The sequence below is a fragment of the Eurytemora carolleeae genome, unplaced genomic scaffold (assembly GCF_000591075.1).
Source record: "Eurytemora carolleeae unplaced genomic scaffold, Eaff_2.0 scaffold129, whole genome shotgun sequence".
Lineage (NCBI taxonomy): Eukaryota > Metazoa > Arthropoda > Copepoda > Calanoida > Temoridae > Eurytemora > Eurytemora carolleeae.
This window is the reverse complement of record NW_019396235.1, coordinates 689,664-711,009: the sequence shown is the minus strand read 5'-3', so window position 1 is coordinate 711,009 and position 21,346 is coordinate 689,664. Positions and strand designations below refer to the sequence as shown.

Below are 21,346 nucleotides of genomic sequence, written 5' to 3'. Positions count from 1 at the left end.
AGGTTGAGGAAGGATACAATCCTAGGACTTCAGTAGTATTTAGAGTAGGTTGAGATAGGATATAATCCTAGGACTTCAGCAGTATTTAGAGAAGGTTGAGGAAGGATACAATCCTAGGACTTCAGTAGTATTTAGAGTAGGTTGAGATAGGATATAATCCTAGGACTTCAGCAGTATTTAGAGAAGGTTGAGGAAGGATACAATCCTAGAACTTCAGTAGTATTTAGAGAATGGGAGAAATCTAGATATTTTGAAAATAACCTGAATTTGTTTCTCATGTAGGACAAGTTGTGGGAGATGGATAGATCCTGGGAGAACAACCTGGTTTTCTACGGAGTTAAGGAGGACCAGGATAAGGTTGAACCCAGCTCAATGGTTGAAACCAAGATCAGAGAACTTATAAGAACAAGATTAGGAATTACAAGGAGAGGATAGAATTTACTTATCAAATTAGATTCCACGCAATTTATATTTTGTAAAGTTTAGAAGTGGTCCAACTTTTGCTTGATAAAAACTTTGTCAATTATAAAACAAGGAACAATAACAAAAAACAATAATAAAGTTTTTATTCAATAAGTTGTTTACTGAAACATATCGGTTGAGTAAAATTAGGATTATCCCCTGAGGCTATCTTTTTGAAAAAAAAGATTTTTTAATTCACGTTTTCAATTTAATATTTCTTTTAATGAATCAAATAAAAAATTTATGATAATGTATAAAATAGGGCTAATTCCATTTCTTTTTTCCAACTTCTGCCAACAAGAAACTTTTTTATTAATTTTTAGAAATTGATTTGTTTCAAGTTTGTATAGAATACCTCTATGTTAAATATATTATCCTCTATAGAGAAGTTCAGATTATCAGGGTAAAACGTGCATATACAGGTTAGAACCTTAAAGGAATTGTAAAGGAAAAATGAAAGGGGGTTGACCGATACTGATAAGAGTTCTATCTGATGTTCCTGTCTCGAGAATTTGATATAAAACTGTGTCAAAGGAATTGAGTCTTTGCCACAAACTCTGATTTTCTTATTCCTATATCTTTGCGACCCAATGTCGTCGACTTTAGATATTTCAAACTATTAATTCTGTTAGATGAAATAATCTAAATTTGAAATATCAAAGGTTTTCACATAAGATTGCAAAGCTAGATAAAGAGTTTAGAAAATCTGAGTTTGTGTCAGAGAATCAATTCCTTTATACGAAAATCTATATATATAAAATTTTGTGTAAAATGGTAGGTTTAAAACGATTGTATTCAGCAAATACGCAACCAATCTGAAAACGACGATAAATAAAGCAAAGTTCCTTAGGCTCCTCTTGGATATCGTTTTTTACAGATTGGTTGCGTTTTTGCTGAATATAATCTATTTAAACCTACTATTTTTATACAAATTTTATATATATAGATTTTTGTATAAATTTGACACTGTTTGTTATAAATCTTTCGAGACAGGAACATCAGATCTCTAATGGGTCTCGATCAACTCCTCTTAGGTTCAGCCTATACACCCTTTCATTTTTCCTTTAAACAAGAATACTCTTTAGCAATTTTTGGGATTATCAGAGGCTCCAGAAAACTTTCTGAGATGTTTATAATATTTCAAAATGTGCTCTATGCGTAGTTAAATTATGCCAATTTATACTCTTGCAGAAGATAAGGCAATAAAATTTTTTTTTTTAATTTGGCAAAAGCTGCCGAAGTAAGATTTTTGTGTTTCGCCATGTAAGCACGATTCTTCAACATAATTTTCAATATTTAAAGGGACAGTAAAGGAAAAATTAAAGGGGGTATAGGTTGAAAACTAATCACTTTAGCTCTTGATCGCGACCCATGAAAGTCATATCTGATGTTCATGTCTCGAGAAACTGATATAAAATTGTGTCAAATTTATTTCGAAAATTAATATATATACAATTTTGTATAAAAGTAGTAGGTTTAAGCAGATCATATTCAGGAAATAAGCAACCAATCTGAAAACGATGATATCCCAGAGAAAGCTAATTGTAAATTAGGTTTACTTTTATATTTGTTGTTTCTATTTTTAATAGATTTCATTCATAATATTATTTTTACGTCCGTATTACTTGACCAGAAATTCCACCAATGGCAGTGCAGTAAAGTGGTCACGTGATACAGGCGGAGACACGTGACCAGTATACTGCTCTGCCATTGGTGATAGTTCTGGTCACGTGATTTAAGTTTCAGATTTTCAAAATTTTACATATATTAATTTTCGTATAATTTTAACACAGTTTTATATCAAATTCTCGAGACAGGAACATCAGATAAAACTTTCATGGGTAGCGATCAAGAGCTAAAGTGATTAGTTTTCAACCTATACCCCCTTTAATTTTTCCTTTACTGTCCCTTTAACAAAAAGAATGATTTTTATTGGTTTACATATTATAGATCTTTTACAAACAAATTAATCAAGATATTTTGTTTCATATTTTCTGGATTTAGGAACAAATGTACGTGGGTGTAAACCAATTACTGTTTACTTCCAGAAGTATGAGGACAAGCAAGAAATCCTAAGGTTTGTATCAAACATAACTTGTGTTTAGTCATAAAATTACCAAAATATGATAATTTAAAAAATCAAGGGTGACCCAAAAGATAGTACTCAAAAAGTTTTAAAAAGTTGAAAATCTCCCACTGTTCATAGTTTTTTTATAGCGTCAATTATTTCTAAAAATCTCCCACTGTTCATAGTTTTTATAGCGTCAATTATTTCTAAAAAATCTCCCACTGTTCATAATTTTTTATAGCGTCAATTATTTCTAAAAATCTCCCACTGTTCATAGTTTTTTATAGCGTCAATTATTTCTAAAAAATCTCCCACTGTTCATAGTTTTTTATAGCGTCAATTATTTCTAAAAATCTCCCACTGTTCATAGTTTTTTATAGCGTCAATTATTTCTAAAAAATCTCCCACTGTTCATAGTTTTTTATAGCGTCAATTATTTCTAAAAAATCTCTGTTTTTATTGTATACGCCACTGTTTACTCTCATGTTTTCTTTAAACCAGGCTGTTTAGGAAATCCAAGTTACTGACCGGATCCAATATTTACATAACAGAAGATTTCTCTAAGAGAGTTAAAGATAAGAGATCTGAACTCCAGAAATTTATGAAGAAAATTAAACTCAAGTAAGTTAAAGAAGAATAGACAGGGAGGGATGTCTGATTCGGTAAACATTTTCTAGTTGTGATTTAGCTGCGATTTCCTAAGCTAGCAAGGCGAGGAAGTCGTAGCTAAATCATAGCTTAGAAATGTCTAACGACTTCAGGCATTATGAATTTGTATGGGGCCATGCACTCTGGGATTAATTCCGCACCATTGTTGGAGTACAACAAAGAGATATAGACAAGAAGGTTAGACCTTAAAGCTTAAAGCTTGTCTTGTGACGGAGGTATACAACTATATAGCTTAACCAAGAGATATAGACAAGAAGGGAATCACTTAAAGAAAGCTTTAAGAGAACTAACCATATTATTCTATTTCAGACAACCCCAGAGTAAATTTAGTCTACGGTATGATAAACTGCTAGTGGATAAGGAGATCTATGCATTCAATGAGATCTCTGGGTGTGTGGAACTATTGAAGAATAGCACTACAGGACAGGATGAGACTGAGCCTACTCCCAATTCCCCCACAACACCTCACAGGTAAAAAATTATCGTTGTGCTTAACATTACAAGGTTAAGGCAACCCTAGGAATCACATTTTCCCCTTTGAACCCGAAGTACATACAAAACTAGATTATCAATTTTGTCCCTTTTCTGGAATATTTAAATATCTCATTTTCCCCGTAACTGCAGCTTAAATCCCAAAAGACTTCCCCTTGCTACAAAAGTTATCACAGTTTCTATTGTCACTTTGATCAAAAAGCTACCATAATCATAATAATCTCAAGTAGACAGTTTCTAATTATTTCCTCAAACTGTTGAACAATAATCAATTGTAAGGCATTTTTGCCAAGTTTTGGGACAAAACAAATTTTACAGGTAGTTTTTGCAAAACGTCCAAATTCTGACACTTCAATATTGTTTCTTTGACTTAGAATTTGCGAGGTTAGAGTTGCAAACTTCTAGACCCTAAGTTTGATCGAAAGAATTTTATAAAATAAATATTTATTGTTTAAAAATCTGTTTTTGCAGAAGAAGAAAGAAATCAAGTGGAAGGAGTAAGAATTTAGAGAGATCTATATCAACAGGTTGCCCTTAATAGTACATTCTTTAATCTCACAGACACTTTTAAATCTTTAAAATTCTTTCTTATTCTTTTTGTTAGAATCCACGTTGCATCAGCTGATGAATGGTTACGAAAGCAGCAGAGAACCCTCACCTACTAAATCAATTACGGAGGAGTTGCCTCCTAATGGAAAAACCGGTTCTAAATCTAGGCCCGGATCACCAGACGATGACAGGTAGAGTAAAGTACAATTTTTTATAGATAGTTGTCTGCTTTTGTCTTAGACGTCTTAGACCACCGACTAAATATATTTAGACTGCTAATTAGCTTTCATGGGCTTGTCCAAGGTACTAACGCAATGAAAGTTATTTCAGAGGTGTACGTATTTTTTGTACTGCAGTGTACTGTCCTTGGGCGGAAAAGTAAACACAAGACGGATGTCACGAGCTTGACATGGAATCCCGAATCCATTTTCACAAAAATAAACTATGAAATATTCTGGTCATAGGAAACTATTATGTGAATTATCAAAATTATCAAAATTAAATGCTTTTTTCCTTCTCGGATACTAGAAGAACACATGCATCTATTCTTGTTTACAAATTCCGCCCAGAAAGAACTGGTTTTAATATGTACACAAAGTATACGCGACTGCAATTAACTTTCCTTGCATTAGTACCTTGGGCTGGTCTAAGTAGACCAATAGTCTTACCATCACAACATGCTTTATTCTTACAAAAGATATTTGACTGCCATCTAACCGCCACTTGCTGTGTAAAATATCCATTCAGGGGTTAAGTTTTTCAATTCTTAAAGAAATACTCAAATTTTTTACATCAAACATAACATTTATGAATTTAGTAAATTTTTGAAGGTTTTGTACTTTGTATCCTAAGGATCCGTAAATTTTCCTTAATATGGCCTGTTCTACCTCTTTATCAATCGGCCGTTTTACCTCTCGTCTATTTCAATGACCCAGTCTACCTCTTGTATATATCAATGCCAGGGTCTACCTCTCGCCTATAACAATGGCCCTGTCTACCTCTCGTCTATTAATGACCCTGTCTACCTCTCGTCTAATTCAATGCCCGGGTCTACCTTTCGTCTATAAATGACCCTGTCTACCTCTCGTCTATCAATGACCCTGTCTACCTCTCGTCTATCAATGACCCTGTCTACCTCTCGTCTAATTCAATGCCCGGGTCTACCTTTCGTCTATAAATGACCCTGTCTACCTCTCGTCTATCAACGACCCTGTCTACCTCTCGTCTATCAATGACCCTGTCTACCTCTCGTCTAATTCAATGCCCCTGTCTACCTTTCGTCTATAAATGACCCTGTCTACCTCTAGTCTATATCAATGACCCAGTCTAACTCTCGACTATATCAATGGCCAGGTCTACCTATCGTCTAAAGTAATGACATGGTTTACCTTGCATCTATAGCAATGGCCCAGTTTACCTCTCATCTATATCATTGACATGGTCTACCACTCATCTATAGCAATGCGACTATATCTATAACTCTGTCTACCTCTCGTCTATCAATGACCCTGTCTACCTCTAGTCTATATCAATGACCCAGTTTACCTTCCATCTATATCATGGCCTGGTCTACCTCTTGTCCATGTCACTGGCCCGGTTTACCTCTCATATATGTCATGGTCTGGTCTACCTCTGGTCCATGTCACTGGCCTGGTTTACCTCTCATCTATATCATGGCCTGGTCTACCTCTGGTCCATGTCACTGGCCTGGTTTACCTCTCATCTATATCATGGCCTGGTCTACCTCTGGTCCATGTCACTGGCCCGGTTTACCTCTCATCTATATCATGGCCTGGTCTACCTCTGATCCATGTCACTGGCCCGGTTTACCTCTCATCTATATGATGGTCTGGTCTACCTCTGGTCCATGTCACTGGCCTGGTTTACCTCTCATCTATATCATGGCCTGGTCTACCTCTGGTCCATGTCACTCGCCGTTTTACCTCTCGCCTTTATCCATAGCCTGATCTACCTATTCTAAATATAATTTGTTATTTAAAGAAATATTTGGATTCATGATGTAAATATTTTGCCAACTTTCATAAACTTCTCTTGGTTCAGGGGAATAGAAGAAAACCCTATAGTTGAGACTAAATAAACATTCCACCCCCTCCTTTCTTTAAAATAACCAATCAAGGTTTTTCAAATGTTATGATTCAAGAATCTGCAGTCAACCTAATCTGATGAGTTTTGAAAACTCTTCACAATGCTAATTCTCATACAATTAATTTGTACATAATACATAATAGTTTTAAGTAAAATTTAAAAAAGAACTTTCAAATCATATTTTGCGTTTTGAAATTTAAAATTTTTACAAATTAAATAAAAAAAATTGTTGGTTATTAAGACCAAATAGGTTATCAAGTACAATAGGTGGCAATAGAGAAATAGACCAATTATACACGACGTCACAAGTGTCAAATATAACAAGGAAATCAACATTTTCTCACATTAGTTGACATGTTTCCCAAGATTAGATAAAAAGTGTAAAAATAGAAAATTAAGAACACAAAATTGCACTTATTTCACTGTAAAATAAGCACTTTATTATCACTTTTATTAATAATTTTGTCGGACACATAACACTGGTGACACTTGTGACGTAAGAATACAGCTTTATACTGAGAGTGTACAAATTCTATACGTTGCCGTCTATTGTTCTAGAATCTATTTGATTAAGACGAATACTTAAATTATGCCAAGGTAAATATGCCATAAACGAACTAGCTGTCTAGGTCCGTCAGTGCTGGGGGGGGGGGTACAAGAGGGGGAGGGTACTGTTATATAAATTCCGAATACTTGAGATATTTACTGACATTATTTGTATTTTTTACCGCATTTATTTCCGCAATAAGTCCTTGCTTATCAAACTTCTTCTTTTTTCTAGGATTAAGAAACTTATTAATGGCCTGAAAAAAAGCATTTTAAAGGGAATATTGACGGAATTTCATGCAGTATACTCCATTTTAAAAAGTGGCATCTCCGAATCCTTAAAAGTTTTATTTTTGCATGAGATATCTTTGATAATTAATTATTTTAACTGTGGTTTCTCTGTAAAGTAACGGGCGCATTTCTGAACCGAAGAACAAATGGAGAAAATTTTCAAATTCAACACTTTCAAAGCTAGAAAAACGACAATATCTCCCGAATTATTTATCAGACAATAAAAGTTCACTTTGAAAAACTGGGAGATTTAAAATTCCTTAAAGAAAGATATTAAAATGTTTATGAGGAAACAGTTTGTTAATTGTTATACCTGTTGAACGATTCATATTGGTCACACAATTATGGATTTGAATTTTAATAACTTTTATGGAGCAGCTGTTTTTTTACTAAAAAATGCCATAGGAGTCTTAAAAATGACAAATTTCATTACTTTAAAACTCACTTTTACTTATAACCTAAATATTTTTTTAATTCATGGCTCACAGGGGAAGGGATATATACTTATAAAAAGAAACATTGTTGTTGACGGATAGGAACAATTGATTCTCAAGATGAAATAATAATAAGCCCACTGGAATCAGTCGTTAAAGGATATATATTTCCCGATTACAACAGCAGACACACAACAGAATAACCCCCGTCTCAAAAATCGATAACAAAGAATTCTCTTTATTTCCTGAAAAAATTACATAAATGATAACGTATACAAAATGTTATAATGAATGTTTATAATGAAAATATTCTTACGATCTAATTGCTGATAACAAAGGGGTTAACAATAGTTGGACAGTGCTAAAAGACGTTTTAAACTTCTGAAATAAAATGACAATTAATTATTAACGAAAGTCACTAATTCTATATATGAAAATATTCTTTGTTTAACTTTTTTGAAAATGGATTCACAAAGCGAGGTTGTTTACGACTCCGACAGGGAGAACAAAGAAACCCGGGTTAAAATTGTTTGGTTTGGTTTTGGTGTCTCCGAGAGGGGATCTAAGTTAAAGACGACTTTACACGGAGCCTATTGTTAATGGTTGACAATTGTATGTTAATAAAATCAGGTGTTTATGATCAAAACTACTTTCTAGCATTATTCATTTCATACTTTTTGTTTATCTGGACAACGTACAAAAAAATGTTTACGCCATTTTCGATGGATGTTATTTTTGAATGAGTTTATTTCGAAACAAACAGTGTGCTCTCAGGGCATGTGGATAAACTGTATTTTCATGTTTCAGATCTGAAGGTTCGGAGAATCCGGAACTCCCAGTAAATCCTACTCCAAGTACTCTATCCAGTGCTAAATCAATCCCAGATATTCCGGAAACCATCACAGAGGACGAATAGAATAAAAGTGTATTAAAGGACGATTAGGTGAACTTGGAACACTGCAGAGGACGAATTGCTAATTCAAGTTAATTAAAGAACGAGTAGCCGGGGTTTTGCATGCTGCAGACGACTAATAGACTATCAGTGCTAAAGAGAACGAGTAAATAAACTTAGGACGAATATACTATTAGTTTATCAAAGGACGAGTAGATAAACTAAGGACAAATATTCTATTAGTTTATCAAAGTACGAGTAGATAAACTTAGGACGAATATACTATTAGTTTATCAAAGTACGAGTAGATAAACTAAGGACAAATATTCTATTAGTTTATCAAAGTACGAGTAGATAAACTTAGGACGAATATACTATTAGTTTATCAAAGAACGAGTAGATAAACTAAGGACAAATATACTATTAGTTTATCAAAGGACGAGTAGATAAACTAAAGGCGAATATACTATTAGTTTATCAAAGGACGAGTAGATAATAAGTATCAGTTGCGGAGTTAAAGGACTATTTTTGTTGGACTATTTTGTTGCGAAATTGAAGGTTAAATGTTGTATATGACGAGTGACGACAAGATGGAATTTTTTAATGGATGCGAATTAGGACGATTTCTAGTAGAAAATAAATTTTGATGTTGCAAAGCAATAAAATATATTGACTTTGTCGTAAAAAAACTGATTTATGTCATAAATAAAATACAATAATATAAACCTTAAAGAAAATGACGGATATAGAGTCCTCCCAGTGACAAAGGACGAAAAGCTGGACTTTTCTAAGAGATAATATTTTCTCTAAAATATGTTTAATCGCTGAACGAACTTGTAATTAGTATTGGCGTGTTTCTTACCTAAAAATATGCAAAAACAAATGCAGTATTTTTGCCAGATTACAAATTTAGATTTTATATATGAAGTAAAATATAGACATATTAAAGAAAAATATAGACATATTAAAGTAGAACATAGACATATTTTACCGAAGAGTTACAAGGTTATTCACAAACGATGAGACTTCAGAGACGACTGTACGGAATTTATTCATGATTTCCTGCAGCTGTAAACTCGTTTCTGTCTTTGATAAATCATTTAATAAGCTATGAAACAACTGTATTTAAGGTAGAAGATCTAGTACAACCTTGGGACCGTACAGTTTTTATCAGTTTTAAATAGTGATCCCTTCTTTGGCGGATACCCTGTATTTGCATCTATCAGACTCAACTAGTAAATTGTAAATATAAAAAACTGTGTAAGAATGAATGTATGTATCTTTTTGTTTAAGAATGTAAAGGTAAAAAGTTAGATATTATTATTTAACTGTAGTAAATATTGTTATCAAGGGGGGGGGTTTTCTAAGCCTTAACAGGGGGCACTACTCCTTATCCCCCCCCCCTCCATCACTCTGTAAACATCTCTGTAATTATTTAATTGTACACTTTACGTGCTTTGTCAATAGGTGTTAACTTATTAGTAATAAAATTTTAATTTTATCACAGTAAAAATCCGGGAAATCTTTCACGGGAACCGGGAAGGGGACGGGATTAAAGAAGGAAGGAAAAATGGAGGGGTAACTCAACTTTGAAGTCACGTGGTGCTAAATATTTATCTCGGATCTAGAAAACCTCGAATTACAAACTTCAAATTAATGATAAAAATTTGATGAGCTTTGAGTTTTTAAATTTCAATCTTAGTTTGATATCGTATCCAATGCAGTGCACACAATTATTTACGTTCATAGAAAATGTCCTTCGCGCGCGCTCATATACGTTCATTGATTTTATTTTCTTGGATTTTCAGTGTTAATTATTTGTTTAACTTCTTCATTTTATTTTATTCAGATTCATTCTTTACCATTGTGAATTTAAATGATATAATCTATAATACGTTTTTTAAAACAAAACAGTGGGACCCATTAAGATGTGGATTAAAAACAACCATTTCTCTTTATGAGTTAATAAGTTTATGGTAAAACTATTTGCTTGATAAAACGCCGACAAACCCCATGTAAGATTGTTTAAATGTCGTTTTAATATTACGAAGCTATGCTGGCACCACTGTATAATTTAATTTACCTAAAATAACACAGTTTTTTTTGGGAACATTTCTATAAACCACGAAATAATCAGCGATGTTTCTTACATAGAAAATGTCAAAATTGATAATCAATCCGTATCATATTGTTGACCACTGTATTGCTCCCAGCACGCACCTCTGACCCTTTAGTAAACGTAAATTCAACCTAAAGTCTGACCGTGTCAACCTTGTTGCCCCGGCTAGTCCTATTGAGTGTCTGCTTTATCTACCCAATGTCCGGGCGATACCGTACAAACTTGGACCGGAAAGGTTGACCCGGCTCGGAAATTCAAATGTATTACGGCCGCCCATGCCAGGTAATGTTCTCTATAAGGGTAAACTGAACAAATGGAAAACACATGAAATAATACTTTTCAAGTGGGGAAAAGGTTACATTGTTTAGCGTAGGGGTTCAAACATATATTTTCAGATTGTTTTTGCCACAAACTCTGATTTTCTTATCTCTATATCTCTTCAACCTAACATAGTAGACCCTTTGATATTTCGAACTATGATTTATTTATAGGTCAAATAATCTTAGTTTGAAATATCAGAGGTTTACACTTTCAGGTTGCAAAAATAAAAAGATTTGAAAATTTGAGTTTGCGATAAAAACATAGTTACTTTAATAAAGTATGAAATAAGAGTGTCGAAAATATTTATTACTTTTCCCTTAAACTCAATGTTAACAAAAATTCTATAAAAGCAGTTTAATGCTGTATAAAGTTGATATTTTCAGAATACTTTTGTAAATGGTCATGATCGTCATAATTTTCATCATGAAATAAACAGAAATCAAATTTGTGACAAAACATTGAAAGGCTTAAATTTCAAAAACATTCAAGACAGAATTTTAGCAAAAATATAAAGAAAAAGATCATGAAGAAAATCCAATCTAAAAAGGAAAAGCTGAAAAATTGAGAATTCAAAATGGAGAATCACGGAAATTCAAAATCTTTCTAAACTAAAGAAGCAGGAAAAGAACGTTAAAAAACAAGTTTGACGAAAAAGACGAAGAGAGAGAGAGAGAGAGAGGATGAGGATGTCGACATCAAGAGATCTTCGCAAATCAAAGTAATAATTACTTGTAATATCATGTCATTTCATGTCATTTCATGTCATTTCATGCCATTTCATGTCATTTCATGTCATTTCATGTCATTTCATGTCATTTCATGTCATTTCATGTCATCATGACATTTCATGTCATTTCATGTGATATCATGTAATTTCATGCCATTTCATGTCATTTCATGTCATTTCATGTCATTTCATGCCATTTCATGTCATTTCATGTCATTTCATGTCATTTCATGCCATTTCATGCCATTTCATGTCATTTCATGTCATTTCATGTCGTTTCATGTCATTTCATTTGATTTTAGGTTGAGTTGGATCCTGAATAATATCTATAACTCATTTATTATATCTGGGATGTTTCTAATCCTTGTACTCACCATGAGGACTTGTAGCGACAACATTGCAAGAATTGATCAATATCTTAGGTAAAACTTAAAATTTTAATCAAAAAGAGAATCTAAAATTTGAATAAGAAGAATTGAAGTTTTGAAAACTTTTATTCCTTTAAGAGATGATTAAATTAAGATAAAACTTAAATTAAAACAATTAAGAAAAATATATGAAAAGCTTGAATAAGATTAACTTTATAAAATGCGTAAATTGCTTAAAATATATTTCCGCGCGTTTGAGTTCTTTGCTAACTTTTCAAATAATTATCAAAACGTTAAATATAGACAATTTTACAGTCTTTATTTAACGCTAAATATAGACAATTTTACAGTCTTTATTTAACGCTAAATATAGACAATTTTACAGTCTTTATTTAACGGTAAGTATAGACAATTTTACAGTCTTTATTTAACGCTAAATAAGACAATTTTACAGTCTTTATTTACGGTAAGTATAACCCATAACCACATTGAACTGAGGGTTTTATTATACGTTACAGTGAGTTGAGTCCTTACTCTGGTCCTGATATAAACCTGGATATCCGGTCCTCAGGACTCAAGGGGAGAATACCTAAACCTATATTCATTCGGGTAGGGGTTGATATTGCTGGATAGATAGACAGATAGACAGATAGACAGATAGACAGATAGACAGATAGACAGATAGACAGATAGACAGATAGATAGATAGGCAGATAGACAGATTGACAGATAGACAGATAGACAGATAGACAGATAGACAGATAGACAAATAGACGGATAGCAGATAGCCTAGACAGATAGACATATAGACAGATAGACAGATAGAAAGATAGACAGATAGACTGATAGACAGATAGACAAATAGACAGATAGACTGATAGCCTAGACAGATAGACTGATAGCCTAGACAGATAGACATATAGAAAACTAAATTCAATCATTTTAATGATCTGAATTTTTCCAGGCTATCAAAGATATATCTCCAGCATTTTTCAAAATTGGAAAAGAAATTTACATCCTTGGATTAGAAATAAGGTTAGAATAAATCCAGTTTAACTGCGAATCAGAAAACTAATGTCGTCTTTTTCTTTTAATTCATATCAGTGCCTATTGTGTCCTGAGTAAACATTCAAATTTATTTATTTCAATGAAAAATGTAGTGAAATGATACCAAAAAAGGAAGAAAAAAACATACTTTTAGAAATAGTAAATTTTAATGTTTTTTAAATGTTAAGAGAGTCCATAACTGGAGAGAAGTTGATTAAAGAACCTGAGAAAACTAAACCCATCCATCCGAACCTTCTCCGCAAACCAAAGGTTAGAACCGGAGAGAACTATATATATCCATCCTAACCTACTCCGTAAACCAAAGGTTAGGACCGGAGAGAACTATATATATTCATCCTAACCTACTCCGTAAACCAAAGGTTAGGACCGGAGAGAACTATATATATCTATCCTAACCTACTTCCAAAACCAAAGGTTAGAACCGGAGAGAACTAGATCTATCCATCCTAACCTACTCCCTAAACCAAAGGTTTGAACCGAAGAGAACTAGATATATCCATCCTAACCTACTCCGTAAACCAAATGTTAGAACTAGAGAGAACTAGATCTATCCATCCTAACCTACTCCCTAAACTGAAGGTTTGAACCGGAGATAACTAGATAAAACCCTCCTAACCTACTCCCTAAACTAAATTTTAGTTTTTTTCGTTTTGAAACAAGATATTTTTTTCAAAATTTGACTCTGTTTCAATAGTTTTATAAACTTTAGAAATAATGAAATGTTTCAGGAGAGTATGAGCTTGCTGTATGTTAACTCATTCTGTAAAGAGATTTTCAGGAATCCTAATCAAATAATCTCAACAGTTTCATTGACATTATTATATTTTACAAAACAACTTTTAAAAGAATTTGAAAAATCCATGGAATCTGTTTAAAACTTTCACTGTACAGTGTACACAGATTTGATTATATTTTACTTGCTGAATTGACTGAGGATTAAGGCCGGTCGTTTAAAATATTTAACCATCTTTCCATTTTTTGGTCATTATTTTAGTACTTTATTTTCTACAATTGAGTTTAAGGATTGGATGGTTTCTCCTAGAGAAGCAAGTATTGAAGACTGCAGAAGTAAACTCCAGGTCTCCTGTAGAATTGATATATTATCATGGTTTCAAACCTCTCCCAACCCAAGACAGGTATTGGATAATATTATCCTGGTTTCAAACCTCTGCCAAATCAGGACTGAAATAGGATAATATTATCCTGGTTTCAAACCTCTCTCAAATCAGAACAGTTATAGGATAATATTATCATGTTTTTTAAACCTCTCCCAACCCAAGACAGGTATAGGATAATATTAGTATGGTTTCAAACCTCTCCCAACCCAGGGCAGGTATAGGATAATATTATCATGGTTTCAAACCTCTCCCAACCCAGGACAGGTATAGGATAATATTATCATGTTTTTAAACCTCTCCCAACCCAGGGCAGGTATAGGATAATATTATCATGTTTTTAAACCTTTCCCAACCCAGGACAGGTATAGGATAATATTATTATGGTTTCAAACCTCTCCCAACCCAGGATAGGTATAGGATACAATTATCATGGTTTCAAACCTCTCCCAATCCAGGACAGGTATAAGATAATATTATCCTGGTTTCAAACCTCTCCCAACCCAGGATAGGTATAGGATAATATTATCATGTTTTTAAACCTCTCCCAACCCAGGACAGGTATAGGATAATATTATCCTGGTTTCAAACCTCTCCCAACCCAGGACAGGTATGGGATTGTTAAGACGACATTTGATAAATTCTTTCGATGTACGGCTCAGTTAGGGTTTAACTGTAGGATAATACTACCATGGTTTCAAACCTCTGCATTGAACACTAAAAGTAAACTAGATATTTGTTAGGTCCAAGACTGTTTGGTTTCTCAGTATGGAAAACCAGCTGAGTTTCTGGATAAGTTCAGTGCTCGGATTGCAGAGAAAGAAAACATATATCTCCGTCCTAGCCCCGGTTTAAAGGTTTCCTCCAAGCTGGTTCTTCTCTTCTGTATCCTGGTTGGGTTCGTCCTGCTCACCCTACTCCTGAATACTGTATATAGGAAAGCGTTCTTTGACAACGAAACTGTAAAACTAGAAATAAAAAAGCGAGGTAAAATATCTATTTTAGGAGAGGCTTGTCTGATTCACATCGGTACCCTTTAAACCTTTCTAGCTAGAGTGCTTAATTCTTACAATGTCAACCCTTGTTTCTGTAGCAAGAAATCCGCAAGTCACTTTTATATTGAAACCACAATTAACTGTCTCATTTTCACTCTTCACCATTGTGCATTGAACACAGACTGTTTCATTTTCATTTATTTTTTTCAGAATTCCTTTGTCATTACTATCATATTATATTTAGTACGTCATAAGTCAAACTAAATTTGTAGAACGTGATAATTAATGCTTGTCATTACTATCATATTATATTTTCATTATTATCATATTATATTTTCATTACTATCATATTATATTTTCATTACTATCATATTATATTTTTATTACAATCATATTATATTTCATTACTATCATATTATATTTTCATTATTATCATATTATATTTTCATTACTATCATATTATATTTTCATTACTATCATATTATATTTTCATTACAATCATATTATATTTTCATTACTATCATATTATATTTTCATTTCTATCATATTATATTTTTATTACAATCATATTATATTTCATTACTATCATATTATATTTTCATTACAATCATATTATATTTTCATTACTATCATATTATATTTTCATTACTATCATATTATATTTAGTACGGCATTAGTCAAACCAAATCTGTAGAACGTGATATTTAAAGGTCGTCTTTACTGGTGTGTTTAAGCCACGTGTTTACCCTTAACTTTTAAAACATTAATATTTTGGATATTATATTAGTATATTAGAGATTTTTGTTTTTTATTTTGCTTAGGAATAGAACTAGAGGTTACTTTCCAAACATTAGTATTTTGGATTCCGATTATAGAGATTTTAGTTTTTATTTTGTTTAGGAATAGAACTAGAGGTTAAAAACAAGCTGGTCAACCTACAGGAGAAAAACTGGGAAGATACCAAGGTGAGTTTAAATGAGAAATATACACAAGGAACCTGAAGAGCCTGTAAACTTAATTTCAAGTCACACTTCACGCAAAGATGCCAATTTGCTCGATGCACAACAGTCCACTTAAAAGAGTTGCCTGATTAAGTATGAATTAGATATCCATGTTTAGAATTTTAAAAAAATATTATTTTCAATTCTGTGGGTTCTCTAAAAAAGTGACTTTCGCATTTCTTCTGCAAGAAAACACTTTTAAACCTAGAAAAACGACAATATCTTCCACATTATTGATCGATAAACATTTCAAGGGTACCGTTGTGAATCGGACATTGCCATCTGTGTATGAAAGGTCACTTGAAATTATGCTTACAGTCTCTTTAAGTGAGAGTATTCTATTGAAACGTAAGGTCGAAACTTTTGATCTTAAATCTGTGCATTCAGTGTCGGTTCAACCTAAGACGCAGAATACCTGTTTGAATCATTATTAGCTCTTGGGGGATTTCCAGTCTATCTTCGGAAGTAACCTTAAATCCTTCAATTTATAAGCTTCCACTGCAGAATATTGAGTTCAGCTGCTAAAACTAAGCACTTTTATAAACAAAAGGTTAGCTCTCGTAGGACCAAATTTAATGAATTTGAGCTACGTCGCTGAATTACCAACTGCCGGTTCAAATTTGAACCACCACCGATTTAAAGTTAAATATTTAGGAAGAATATGAATCAGTGATTCAAATTTGAACCGGCGATATGCATTCATTAATTTCGACCATGAAAATAATTTGTTTCTGACTCTATACTCTGTCTTACTTGGTACTTTGTAACTTTTTGTAAACTTTACATTGAAACAATAGCAAGGTAGATCAAATGCAGTGTTAATTGGTATCACACAAACAATCTAATATAAAGGACACTAATTATCAAGAGTTTTTTATGTTTCTAAACCTTCAAGAAAAGAGTGAGAAGATAACTTTCCTCTAACCTAAGATGTGCATGAGAATTGCAAATGAAAAGTTCAAATCCACGTTGTCTTATTAATCTTTATGATTTGTAAAATAATATACAAATATCAATGTAAAAAATGCACGCAGTGAAAAAAGTCAAGAGCTATGGATCTCTTTACGGAGGGAGGACTTGCATGAATACTTAGCTGCGTAAAATTAGCTCATTGCCTATTAAAATATAGTCATTTAAATCTTTTAACAGATTTTAAAAATGCCTCAAAAAAAATGCAGAAATACCTCAAATGATCAAGATTGAGCTGACACCCTGTATCATTTATTTTATATAATCTCCTATGATGGATCGACGTTTACATTATTGCCAATTAATTAGGATAATATTGGGAAAAGTTGCAGGCTGAAAACATGCTGACTGGGAATAGATTTACTTGGGCTAAAGTAACTTTTCACTTACTAATTCAAACTGAATCTTTGAAGTTCAAACCGATCTTAGTAGTAGAAACGTTATCTAAGCCTAAAAGAAAGAAAAATTAAGGAACAAAAAGGAAGAAATGTAGAAGGGGGGGGGAGAAAGAAGTAGTGAAGGTAAGGTTAAAAGGTAGAAGAAGGAAACGGGGGAAAGAAGAAAAGGAAAAGGTGGAACAAGAGAAAGGGTAAGGTTAAGGTATAAGAAGGAAAAGGTGGAACAAAAAAAGTTTTGAAATATAATTGCTTTATGATAACAATGATTAAATTTAAGGATATCTCGACCTTCTGCTACGACTTCAACTCCGACGAATGTACAGCATGCTTGGAGCATGCACTGTACGGTTTATGTACAATGGTTGTACTGGATCCTTTACCTCAACACCAGGTATATTTATGTACACTATACACTGTGCAGTGTACAGGGTGTCAAAGAAAAATTACCAGTAAGAGAAAAAGTTTGACGAACTTAAAAAATTAAATAAAAAATCTTTGAAACAAAATTTTGAATTGCTAAATATACTATAAACCTTTTATTATTATTTATATTTTAAAGTTTTTAGTTAAATTTAAAAGTTTCCTAAAGAAAGACGATATTTGATCATAATTGTTTGGTTTTAAGTTTATTGGAACTCTCTGAATCTTGCAAATGAAATCTTGTTTGCATTTTGTTTTAAGAGTTCATTAAGATAGTTTTGTTCTTTTTCATTAGAATAGACGTTTACTAAGTTTCGACCATCTAAATAAATATTTTGATAGTCTGTCTGTCAGGATTTTTGTATCAAATAAACGTCATAACGGCTGAACCGATCAGGTCCAAATTTTGTGTGGTACCTCAAATGACCCTTGGGAAGGTTTATGAAAAAATCTAAATTTAAACAAATAACAGAATTCTATTTTCATTAAATTTTAAAAATCGACGAAAAGTGCCCTAAAAGCCTAGTTCTTAATATTCTTGTTTGTTTTTTATTTTGTTTTCTAATAACTCTCCACTGCAGTACGACGCAGTCCTGGAGACCGTTGAACTGATTCCTGAGAACGAACCCAACCTTCTCCAGCTAGGACTAGGAGTAGAGGACGGGGTGGGTGTGGATGCAGGAGTTAAGATATCTATCTCTCCATATCTTATCTACCATCCTCTGTATATCAACGAGGTACAAACTGTAAAACTAAAAAAGTAATTCTTTTTAATAAACATGAAATTGGGAAACTAAAGTTTTTGATGAAATATTGAAACAAAAAATGTATTGTAGTTTGTTTTTAACATATTTTCCCATTATTTTAGTTTTAAAAGCTTAGATCATTTTGGCATTTGAAACCGAGATTTAATGTTTCATCAAAACTAAGAAAACTAGATTTAAGTTTTTGATTTTTAAAGTTAGTTTGATTTAAATTACAAACAGTATGAAGGACTGCTGGAGAGGTTAGATCCAACTCCTTCCTACCAACCTGACCTACGACGGGTTGGAGAGAATGAAGGATTGGATGAAGAGGAACGAGTTAAGGTTTCCCTGTATCCATATCTCGTCCGTCTTCCTCTGTATATACAAGAGGTGTGAGGAATTACAATCTTTTACTGAAAAAAAAAACAATCGCCAGACTAAACTTGGAAGAATTCCACATTCATTTTAAATTTTTATTAAAAATGTCTCAATTTTAAATCCTAAATTTTTATCATAAACATTTTAGCACTACAGCCAGTCTCATCTTTTGATTATTCTTGGATATATCTATACTTAGAACTCTCTGGTAGATAAACAGTCTGGAGTATTTACTCCCAGTCCTAGTCAAACCCTGGAGTACCTTGATATATCTATATTTAGAACTCTCTGGTAGATAAAGAGTCTGGAGTATTTACTCCCAGTCCTAGTCAAACCCTGGAGTACCTTGATATATCTATATTTAGAACTCTCTGGTAGATGAACAGTCTGGAGTATTTACTCCAAGACTAGTCCCACCCTGGAGTACCTTGATATATTTATATTTATATATCTCTGCTGAATGAACAGTCTGGAGTATTTACTCCCGGTCCTAGTCCACCACTGGAGTATGCTTGGATATATCTATATTTAGATCTCTTTGGTAGATGAACAGTTTGGAGTATTTACTCCCAGTCCTGGTTCAACCCTGGAGTACCTGTATATTTCTATATTTAGATCTCTTTGGTAGATGAAAAGTCTGGAGTATTTACTCCAAGTCCTAGTCCAACCCTGGAGTACCTGGATATATCTATATTTAGATCTCTTTGGGAGATGAACAGTCTGGAGTATTTACTCCCACTCTTAGTCCAACCCTGGAGTACCTGGATATATCTTTATTTAGATCTCTTTGGTAGATGAACAGTCCGGAGTATTTACTCCAAGTCCTAGTCCAACTCTGGAATACCTGGATATATCCTGGCAGAAAAGTATGCTAGAGGAATCTAGGATTGGAATCACTACAATACACCAAGTAAGGCAGACATATCTTAAATATATTATTCATACATATTTACTTTCACTTTATTTTGAAAAAACCACAGAGATTCAGACAACTATGGTTATGCATCCTATTTTAAGACAGGGGCGACAACAACACTGCCTTTGATTTACAGCTCATGAACTCACTTAACTTTTTATATACTGGATGTGAACGCTTAAAAATTGGAATTGTTTCTAACTTCAATTTAAAACTAGTAATTGGGAAACCTTGAGCGTGCATGTTTTGGTTCAAAGTGGAATAGAATCTGTTTCAACTTGGTATAATACGAGAATACAAAATATATAATTTCTCAATACTTTTTAGGCAGATTTTGATTTCGATGTGGAGAATGAGGAAGAGGCAAACGAAGATAACATTTTTGTGACAGGACTAGAACAAGAGTTAGTAACATTTTTTAACTTTGCTTTCTGGGTGCGTCGAGAACCCTTTTTATTTGTTGCAATTTAAACGACGATTAGTTGGCCGCCAAGGTGTCTCAGCTCTCGAAGTTTCTGAATGATTCCACGTGGCAGAGACACCCTAAAAGCGTTGTGTAAAAAACCAAACAAAAAATATTATGAAGTATAAACTATATACAAATAATCGATGATTATAGGTTTTAATATCTTAATGATTTTTTGGAATTAAACTGATTTTTTACGATCCGATCTGAATATTGCAACTTACTGAATATGTATGGACATTACGTTCTTCGGTTTATGAGTCGTTTTTTACAATTTTCTCCTTTTAGACGCAACCGATAGAAGTAAGATTAGTAGCAATCACCATACTATACCCCCTTCCATTTTTTTCGAACACTCCCTTTAACTAAAACAATTTTGTTCACAGGTTTTCTGTTGTAAATGGTGGGTTTCTAAATTCAACTTTATTAAATTCCCCTTGGATATCCCATCATGATCATAACCTGCAGGGATATCCCATCATGATCATAACCTGTAGGGATATCCCATCATGATCATAACTTGCAGGGATATCCCATCATGATCATAACCTGCAGGGATATCCCATCATGATCATAACCTGCATGGATATCCCATCATGATCAAAACCTGCAGGGATATCCCATCATAAACAGAACCTCCAGAGAATCCCATCAAGATCATAACCTGCAGGGATATCCCATTATAAACATAACCTGCAGGGATATCCCATCATAATCATAACCTGCCGGGATATCCCATCATGATCATAACCTCCAGGGATATCCCATCATGATCATAACCTGCAGGGATATCCCATCATAATCATAACCTGCAGGGATATCCCATTATG

General features: G+C 33.1%; 1 protein-coding gene across 3 annotated transcripts in view; it reads left to right on the top strand.

Annotated features, from left to right (window-relative positions):
- LOC111698964 (uncharacterized) overlaps positions 1–10,010 on the top strand; it is a 15,804-nt gene extending 5,794 nt beyond the window's left edge. For all 3 annotated transcript variants that reach the window (XM_023469467.1, XM_023469466.1, XM_023469465.1), the window contains exons 4-11: positions 283–425; positions 847–884; positions 2,467–2,539; positions 3,041–3,151; positions 3,509–3,670; positions 4,163–4,218; positions 4,296–4,431; positions 8,425–10,010. In XM_023469467.1, coding sequence (XP_023325235.1) covers positions 283–425; positions 847–884; positions 2,467–2,539; positions 3,041–3,151; positions 3,509–3,670; positions 4,163–4,218; positions 4,296–4,431; positions 8,425–8,533 — 828 coding nt within the window. In that variant the 3' untranslated portion in view covers positions 8,534–10,010. The remainder of the gene's footprint in view (positions 1–282; positions 426–846; positions 885–2,466; positions 2,540–3,040; positions 3,152–3,508; positions 3,671–4,162; positions 4,219–4,295; positions 4,432–8,424) is intronic.
- The last annotated feature ends 11,336 nt before the right edge of the window (positions 10,011–21,346 follow it).